This window comes from Belonocnema kinseyi, chromosome 2 (assembly GCF_010883055.1).
Source record: "Belonocnema kinseyi isolate 2016_QV_RU_SX_M_011 chromosome 2, B_treatae_v1, whole genome shotgun sequence".
Lineage (NCBI taxonomy): Eukaryota > Metazoa > Arthropoda > Insecta > Hymenoptera > Cynipidae > Belonocnema > Belonocnema kinseyi.
This window is the reverse complement of record NC_046658.1, coordinates 112,542,442-112,552,417: the sequence shown is the minus strand read 5'-3', so window position 1 is coordinate 112,552,417 and position 9,976 is coordinate 112,542,442. Positions and strand designations below refer to the sequence as shown.

The 9,976-nt window shown below is 32.9% G+C and overlaps 1 protein-coding gene across 1 annotated transcript; it reads right to left on the bottom strand.

Annotated features, from left to right (window-relative positions):
• Positions 1-768: 768 nt before the first annotated feature.
• LOC117167724 (Krueppel-like factor 11) lies at positions 769-4,892 on the bottom strand. Its single transcript, XM_033352872.1, has 3 exons — positions 4,675-4,892; positions 3,084-3,290; positions 769-2,392 (listed from the first exon to the last, which is right to left on the bottom strand). The coding sequence occupies exons 1-3, from the start codon at positions 4,732-4,734 to the stop codon at positions 1,556-1,558; spliced, it is 1,104 nt and encodes a 367-aa protein (XP_033208763.1). The 5' UTR covers positions 4,735-4,892; the 3' UTR covers positions 769-1,555.
• Positions 4,893-9,976: the final 5,084 nt, after the last annotated feature.

Here is a 9,976-nt window from a genome sequence, read left to right as displayed (position 1 = left end):
CCTATATTTAGTAACGAAATAAAATTTCTTTTTAGGGTATCTGGTGCAATTTTTGATTAAAAATTATATGCTAGAAAAAATTTTACATATTCCAATCATTTAAAATATGACAAACATTGATTTAAATTTGCAATCCATCGTCGCTGATGGCTTCCTTTAAAATACCTTGCTTGAATTTTGATTTTCATTCTTACGTAAAATTGTGTTCTTGTTAAATAATGTTTTGTTTTACTATTATATAAAAAAGTTCATAAAGTGGATTGATCAAATTGGATAACAGAACCTTGGATCACACAGTTGTAGAAACGATAAAATATTATAAATTATTATGGACTAAAATATCAAGGATAAAATTATATATTTAATGACACTACTCATTCTTCATAATATAAATAAATCGTGAAAAAAATTTTTTCCTAATGAGGTTATATCTAAAAAAAATTCAAATTACTATATAACTATATAAGAATAGAAAATTTGAAAATCATTTATTGTAAAAATGTTTTATAAAATATTGCAATTTTGTCTAAAGACTCATTATAATTTCAAACAGACAACTTTAATCGAGTATTCACGCTTTTTTTCAAAATGATTTTATATAAATGAAATATAGAGACGGTGATTTTTTAAGGAGGGGTAATTGATCGCAAATACATTAAACTCACAATTTATAAGAAAGTATATAAGATTTAATTAGTCTTCTTTGGAAATATGTACAAAAATGAATGACAGTTTTAAAGTCTCGTAATCTCCCTCTCGGGAGTAGTCTTACCCGCAGATGAAATTTACAATATACAAATAATTAATTAAATTGTTTCAACAGTTTGTTATCACTCTAACAAGTATCTGCATACAGAATTATGTACAGGCGCTACTTCTCGCAGCGATTTCACAATAAATACTCTTTCTCTCCCGTTTTCAAACATCACTGATCACAGACACACTTAGGTACTCGTTGGTCGCACGGTCACTTTGATCAATTTGATCACCCGTACAAAAAGTCTATCATTTTTCTTAAGTACTGTCTCATGACGCAGAGGTTGCTGCCATCCTGAGCGCTAACTCTTAACTAGAAGATACGTCGATGAATTCGGAAGCGTAAGAACCAGTGAAAGAGATCAGCGCAGTAGGCCAAGCGAGACAAAAGAACTCAACCTCTTCCTCGACTGGGTCGACGCCGACTCTCGATTAGCATCGTTGAACACAGGAAACATGGTTACCAGCTTGCTGGTTTTTCATTTTTATTTATAATTTTGGTCTCTTCCTTCTTTCAATAGATTTATTTCTATCACAAGCAACTCCTAATAACTACAAATGCCAACATGGAATCCAAACAAATATGTTCCTTACTTTGGCAAAAGCTGGTAGTTGGTTGCTCACGTAAACCTCCAAGACAAGGTTAAATGTAAAATGGATAAATGCAAATTGAATTTCAGGCAGAATTTGAAATATCTCTTGGAACCATCATCTTCCTTCGAAGCTTGACACTTGATCTCAGATTTTAAAGAAGTCCACTCTGTTCCTCACAAACACAACTTCTTTTCATGTAGGCTTTTCAAGCCATCAGCTGCACTTGCTGTTGTTGAATCCTCGGAGTCAAAACCGGAAGGAGACTAACTCTAAGTTGACCTGGTGCCACTTGAGGGAGACCTCCCTGAAGCCTAACTGATCCGGAATTTCTATCTCTCGAGTGGCGTTTTACATGCTTCGCGAGATGATCACTCCTCATGAATCTTCTTTGGCAAACTGTACAAACGAATTTTTTCTCACCAGTGTGAGTTCTCTTGTGTCTTGAGAGTTCATCACTACGGGAGAATCGTCTTCCGCAGTCTTCATAAGGACAAGGAAAGGGTCTTTCTCCAGTGTGAGTGCGGGTATGAGCCTTGAGGTGGGATGACTTGAAATAATTTTTTCCACATCCAGGGTGTTCACATTCGTAGACTCTGCGACGGGTCGCTGATTCCGGAACAGAGGCAGTCGTAGTGGTTGTCGGGGTGCTGGATGTTGTTACGAAAAGTAGAGGGGTTCGGGGCAAAACGAGTGGAGAACTCAAAAGTCCTGCCACCATGGTTATTGGAGTTGGTTTTGGAGCCAAGGGCTGCAACTTGGGCTGGCTGCCTTCACGATCAGTGTTTTTATTATTGACGATGATTTCCTCTTTTCTTAGGCTCATTTTGAATTTGAGACTCTTGAGTATATTTTCTTGATGCACTGGAGGTACCTTTGGACTCGGTGGGCATGGAGCTGAAGACTTTTCGAACTGAGAGATGAGAGGTCTGCTGCAGGGTGATAACAGGTTGGCGGGACAGAAGGTTCCGTCGCGATTCGCACGCATTATGACTGAGGCCCGTGCAGGCTCTGGGCTCGGTGGTGGCGTGCCATCTAATAGAAGCTGGAAAGAGAAAGATACAATTTTTTTAGAATGAGTGAAAGGATAATTGGAGGCCAATTCGTTTAACAAGACAGACAGGAATGCGTCTTATCAAAAAGTATGTTTCTACTTAAAACCTAGATTGCAAGTGGAAAAGGAAGCTGCTCTTCAGGCAGTCAGGCGTTTTCCCAGTAGTAAAGATCTCTTTTCGTCAGACGTATATCTCAAGAATAGGAATAACTTTTTAAAAAGATTATTGACATTTTTTTTTAAATGTTGTTAACAATTTTATGGATATTTTAAAAGTGATCTATATGTATTCTATGCTTGACTTTTTTTCTAAGAATTATCATCGGCAGTTAATCATAGGGCTTGGCAGATAAGAAAGTACAACGTGCAGTCGATAAAGAAAATAAGTGCTTCAATTTCCACCTCGAAGGTAGCTGGAAATTTTTTCATTTCAACGCATTTTTTACTTTTAGATTTAGATAAAGATAGCCGGATTTAATTTGTGGGCGTTTTTATAGCTTTTATAGAGCAGTTTAAAGACGCTAGGAATAAAATGCTCGAAGGATAAATATTTTCTGGGATGCTTTTCAATGTGATCATAAACACTTTGCGCACGTGGTAAAAAAGGAAATGAAAATGGAGTAGAATTTGCACTCCTGAGGAGTTGAAAGTGGACTAGGTCGATAAGCGAAGTGTGGCTTACCTTCGCTAATTCGCATTTCTCCAAGCAGCGCCTTTTGCGAGGCAATTCGTCTTCTTCCGAGTCAGACGGTTGCGGAGTTGGGGGCAATTCAAGACGATGATTTCCATCTTGGGGTCGCTTCAGATTTTCTTCATTAAAACTCTTCTTGCTGATGAGTTTTTCTCCTAATATTGCAGCCACGCTGAATATTGACTGCAATGGCTCCAGCTGCAATCATAAAAAATTCATTTATAGTTTAATTATTTTATTTTCTGAAGATTCAGTTAAATATCGATTGTATGTCAAATTACATTTAGAATAGGGATTAGTGGTTCATTAAATCAAATTATTTTGTTTTTAGTAATGTTTAAAATTTGTAGCTTATTTAAAATCCGTAAAATTTGTAGAATTTTAAAAAAATTCAAAATTTAAAACATTTTTTTAATTTTTAAAATTTTCATCACAATTTGTAAAATTTTGAAAACTTGCAAAATTTTCAAAATTGAAGAAATTTTCAAAATTGAGAAAATTTGTAAAAAAAATTTAATTTTTTAACTATTAGAAATTTACCATAATTTATAAAATTGCCTAAATTCATAAGATAAAAATCAAAATTTCTGCATATGAGCAGAAATCATGCCTAGGTTACAAATAATGTATGAAATCATGAATTTGTTGTAAAAAATATTGCATGCACCAAGGAAGAGGGGATTTTTAAAGATTTGTATTTTGTCAGTACTCGTCGAAAAAATCCTGCTTCTCTCCCATGGTGCATAATATACTATATTGTTTCAGTTGATTGATGCCGATTCATAATATATTTTTAAGTAATCCATTTTCATATTGCAGAGTATAAAAATTGTTTTGTCCAAATTTGAACATTTTTTTATGAAACAGGGTCAAATATACGATTTTTTATTTTCATCCGTGGATACATTGACTTTGCTCTTTGGATACTTTGGTCATCTTATGAAACGAACCGGAAGTGGGTGTGTTTTATTTTGGGATTAAAGAACAAATTTAACACAGGTGCTTATATAGCATTCGTCAACTTTTAGGATTATCTTGAAACACTGTTTTTCAGAGTTCCGACTTCAGACACGTTCAATTTGAGGTGGCGTGATTGGGACCAAAAAATTTTTTAATTTGAGACATATAGCTGGGGGGTAGTAGCCCCGTGTGCTTAACTCTAACTTTCGTTCAAATTGAGCTAAGATTGAGGAATAGAATAATTCCTTCGTTTCCAATCGCTCTAAAAAAAGAAATTGAAGAGTGTGGAATTTTGAAAAAATCGATTATAAATGAAATTTTTGCCAAATTTCGAGATCTTAATAAATAGTAAATGAATCATTGACCCACTTAATAGCTGAAGACTGATGAATGAATTACATTTGAATTTGAGGAAGACCATAAGCGATCTAGGTTAAAGGAAGCAGTTATTCCTACAATTTCAGAAGCAACTAGATCTTGAATTACGAAAGCACTTTGAGTTCCTTGAACCTAGAATTTCTCGAGCAAACAGTTGAATCAGGTGCGGCTGAGAAGCGGACCGTGCGATTTGTATTTCGCGGGCGTGTGTGGCGGCAATTTTAATTTGTGTCACACTACTTACATGGACTTGTCTGAGCTGCGGTGATGCTGGAGGCGAAAGAGGTGTGGGTGTAGATTCCATTTCACAAACTGAGAATTCACAAACTTGAAATAAATTCGAGCAACTACACTACAGTTCCTTCGGATCTAGAGCACGACGCGGGAACTCGTAGAATAAGAGATCAAAGAACGTACTCGGCGAAGAACTGAAAGAGCAATGAAGCTTTCTCAGGTCGGGCGTGCGATGTGTTGTTGTCGGGTGTGTATGTGATCATGCGGCGTGCGGTCGATGGACCAATGGGAGCGAGGGGCTCGGCTCCAGGGGCCAATTGGAGTCGAGCTGTCAGTTGGTCACCGCGTGATCAGCAGCGTGCTCTTCACGTGCTCGTGGACTGACTGAGGTCGTGATCGTGACGTCAGCCTGCGTGGTGACCGCTCGATACGTCATTGGCACATGGAGTCATGGTGTGGTACTCCCGAGTGTGTAGCGTCACACTTATTGCAACCGTTTGCAACCCGAATGACTATATTCTGGCTGCATGATGACTCGACTCCTAGCCTCCTCTCAGCCTCATCCTTTACGGCTACTACAAACTACTTACTACTGTTTCTACTTTACTCTTTTCGGCCTTCACGTGTCCATCGGCGAGCCCCCGAATCTATTGCGACGTTTAATCCTTTCTCCGGCCGGCTGACCTCTTCCGCTATAGTTCTCTCACTTTTACGAGTTTGACTTTATAGCCGTAGATGGAACTGGTAAAAAAAGGGTCAATTGACCGAGATTTTAATCTGCTCGAGCTGATGAGGAGGGAATTAAATGAGTGCAGGGAACAGAGGTTTTGATTTGCTTCAATTTCTTTTTAACGTAGTCAATGTTAAAATTATCAATCGTGGGTCTTCTTTTAACGGTGGTTTATATAATTATTTTGTTCAGGTTAAAAGCCTTTCTTTTGTTAAATTTTCATTTTAATACTCTTCAAATTTAACCTACTTTTATACTATCTTTTGACTATCTTTTTACATTTATCCTAATGAGAAGTTACTAATTTTATGTAAAATTTGACTTCGTCTGTTTTCATCAAATCCCCATGTTCTGAGACCTCCTGAGTCTGAAAACACGATTTTGACGAAGGTGTCTTTCTGTCTATAGCCTGTTCTTACGATAAGTTTCGGAAGAATCATGTGATTAGACACGAGATATGAAGAAAAATAATTATTCATCCAAAAAAGATCTACTAATTTTGTGGAGATCATTTTTGGATTAGATGCATAGTTTTTGTTTTAATCGTAAAAACGCTTTAAAAAATAAAAATGCAATTTTCCAGAAAAACTGCGAAATACAGAAAAAATTTCGAAAAACAATTTGTTGGTTTACTGAAGAACAAATAAATATCCAAACAATGCGAAACATTGTTCTTTTCCTAAGCATCGAAAATGCTATTGAAAAATTGAAAATTAAAATTATCAGCCAAACAACGCGAGATACAAAAAAAGTTTAAATAGGAAATTATAATAATTATAATTATAAATTATATTGAGAAGTTGAAAACTATGATGGTTATAAAAAATGGGAATTTTTCATGAAAGCGAAAAAAAATTCTGTAAAATCTAAATCACTATCCGAAGATAAAACAAAAGTCCTCTCCCAAGCCAAAGTGTTAAGTTGATGCCAAGAAAGTTTGGTCGAAAAAAGTTATCCAGGTCCGAGAAAATGAATGTGCAACGTTGGCAATCCCAAAGTGGCACTAACCTAAAATTCGAGTAACCTCGCCTATAAATTGAGATAAAAAAATAAAATTTTCATTCAAAATAAAAACTAAAAAAGATGATCGTGAGATATTGAGTATCTGAATACGGATAAACAAAGTGTGATGTTAAAAAGTTAGTTGATTTCTAAAAAATCTACCGTACATTTTCAGATTAAAATTTCATGGAATTTTAAAATCAGCTCTGGATAGCGCTTCAAAATCGTATATTTTTAATTTGTAGCAAAAATAAAAGCGAATTTCCGAGATATGGGAATGCTAAATGAAAATAAAATTGTTTTAATTCAAACAATGATCCTGTTCTAAAAGAAATCAAAATTGAAGATCATCATATCAAAATATGATAGATTTTTTTTGCTAAAAATCCGAAAGAAATAAATTCATAAAAATAATTATAATTCTTTAATAATTAAAAAGTAAATAAAAATTGAGGTCATTTAAATTAATTTTCAGCCCCTATCCATAGCTGAAATTTATTATAATATTAACCACTAAACTTACCAAATTTGCAAAGAAACATGACATGTTTTGAATAATATACATAATATATATGAAAATTAATCGCAGAACAAAAATAAATATTATCGACCCTGATGCCAATTACAAAAATCTTCTTTACAATTTGGATACTGTAGTAAATTAAAAAACAAATCTTTCGAAAAACCAGCAAGGACTTCATTTAGCTAAGAAAATACCATTTTTGGCCATTATATCATAATGACTTCAAGAAATATTAATGTTAACAGATTTTTCAAAATGACAGCTACGTTCAATTTCAACAAAATTTCAAATAAGATTTTATTTTAAAAATTTAACTACATACAATTTTAATAAATGATTTTTTTATTATTGTATCAACAAATGAGATTTCGAAAATTCACTGTTAAACGGTAATGTATTCGAGATTAGTACTGTAATTCAATTTAATAATGTAATTTAAAAAATGTAAATAAAATTAAAAATAATAAACATTTTTTATTGTTTTTTGGTTCATGCAAAAGTAAAATTTCTGTAGTACCGTAACGATTTATTATCAGCACAAATTGTACAACTTTTTTTCTTGAATTATATGGAAAGTTAAAGTTCGAATAAAAAAGTTATTCTACAAAAATAGTTTCTTAGCAGAAAAAAAAGTATTAAAATGACTATATTTTCTGTTTTGACTTTGAGTGATTGCACCATGCAAGGAAAAAACTGTGTAATATTATGCTGAGAAGTGTTGTTATTTAAAAGTTTAAACAAATACAATTTGCTTTTTTCTGTAATAGGGCCTTCAAAAATTTACCAAATTTGTTCATCCTAGATTTATATTATGTACAATGTAAATAGCTTTCAACCTATTTATAAGCTAATAAAATGCAATCTCCGAAATAATAAACTTCAGAATTGAAAATTAATGAAAATGCTGTTAAAACTATGTAACAGAGTTGTTTTAATTGGGCATTTATAAGAAAAAACCTTATTTTACGACTTCTTCCAGATTATTTATTCAGAATTGCACAATAATGTTTCAAAATCGGACCGATTTCCTTATAAGATTACCTTTTCCATTTCGCAGGATATAAAAAGAATGCCCGGTTGTCCTGTGACTTTATATGTAAGCCTGGTTGAAATAATGTTACCACTTTAAATTTTTGATGAAAATTATTCTGAAAAAGAAATTACTAACTCAGACTTTTTTGATTGAGGATCAAAGTTGTGATTCTAAGAAAAGTTATTTTTTGTGAGTCAGATGAGTGTGTCCCAAGTAGGGCACAGTATCTCCAACGTCAATGACATTAATAAATTATAAAACTCCTTATAGACGATTTTAACACTTTCTATATATCAATTGCCCCATCCGATATTTAAAGTAAAAATGTACAGTTAACCGATTTGGAAAATTTGATCCACAAATAATCCCTTCTTATAAGAAAAATCGTACAAAAACATTATGTGAATTGAGAAAGATTTATTCTTTTTAAATATTCCTGTGCGATTAAATTAAAACTTTGAAATAATCTAATGAATTATTGAAATTATTTTAAATGATTCATGCTCGTGCTTTTCGCTCGAAATTAGTTTTTGTTTTAACTTTGAATACAAAATTATAAAATTTCGAATAAATCTCAAATTGTATGAAAATGTTAGGCCGTGTTAATTTTTTTTATTGGAAATAAGCGGGCTTTGAACCAAAATCATCTTCAAGATTCTAAATTTGTAACAACAAATGGGATAGTTACATTTTCAGTAAAAAATATTCATTTTTAATACAATAAATGAATCTTTGATTAGATTTTGAATTTTTAAAGGAATTTTCAACTAAATCATTGAATTTTCACCTAAAGAAGATAAAAGACCAACAAAACATGGAATAGTTAAAGTTTCAGTTAAAAAATTAATTTTTACAACAACAAGAATATCAACGAAAGAGTTCAATTTTGAACCAAACAATGTTTCTTAACAAATAGCGAAAAATTTTAAAATTTGATCAAATCGCTAAATTAGGAAAAAAAATCCTGGGACCAACATTAAATTGACAAGATGATTCAAGCAATAACTCTCCTAAATTAAAGTTTCAAGTTTTTAAGTTAAATTTGTCATATTACAGGATCAGGATGTAAAGACAAGCCCATTTTTCAAAAATATCAAAATTTGACATTTTTCTGCAATATCATATTATAAAATAAAATTTGTGATTCATCTTGGGTTTTCTTAGAAGTAGAATTTAATCAATTTCGCGGTACTAAGAGGAAAATCTTAAAATCTTCATATGTTATAATATTATAAAGATTAAGGAACTTTGGCAACAGTTTAAAAAAAGCGTGTACATGATTTCCGCCAGCAGTGTGCCTATAATGATTTTCATATATTATTTTCGTTGTGGCAATTTGAATGCAAAAATTAAAATTAAATTTGGTTTGTTTATTTCGGTTACTGTAAAAATTAAATAAGATTTCAATTGAAAAATTGCATGAGAAAAATAATTGTGGACAATTGCCCGCCTGTTCGTCTTCTCCTTCACGCGATCCAAACTGGAAATTCATTCAGTTTAAAAGTTCTGTATGGAAATGAAACTCTTCTACGTCTTGAATGTCTTCCTGTTGTTTTTAGAGACCTTGATCAAATTACTATGGCTAGAGGCGATTATTTGGAATAGAAGCGCGCTCAGTTAATTAAAGTTCATATTGATTGCAATTGGATCAGCCTGAATTGCAAATTCGTCGTTACACTGGAGACATGGTCATTGCCGTACTCCTATGACACAACATTTAATTGGTAATTTCATACAATCAATCGTTAGTCGTTACCCTTTGCATGCATATGTATTGACTCCTTTCTGATTCCAGCTTTAACTTTGTTTACGCACTCACGATTAGTGCAGAGAGAACTGGTCGAGAATACTTTGAATCACTGATAATAACTTAAAAGCGATAAAAAGTTTATTTTAAGAATGGCGCGCTTCTTTAAAAGACTATACAACAATTGTGGGTCCGGATGCAATAAGGGCACATAAAATTTTTTCGTGCGAAAACGAAGTCCCCTGGAGGCTTTAGAAAAAATTTTCGAATTTTAATT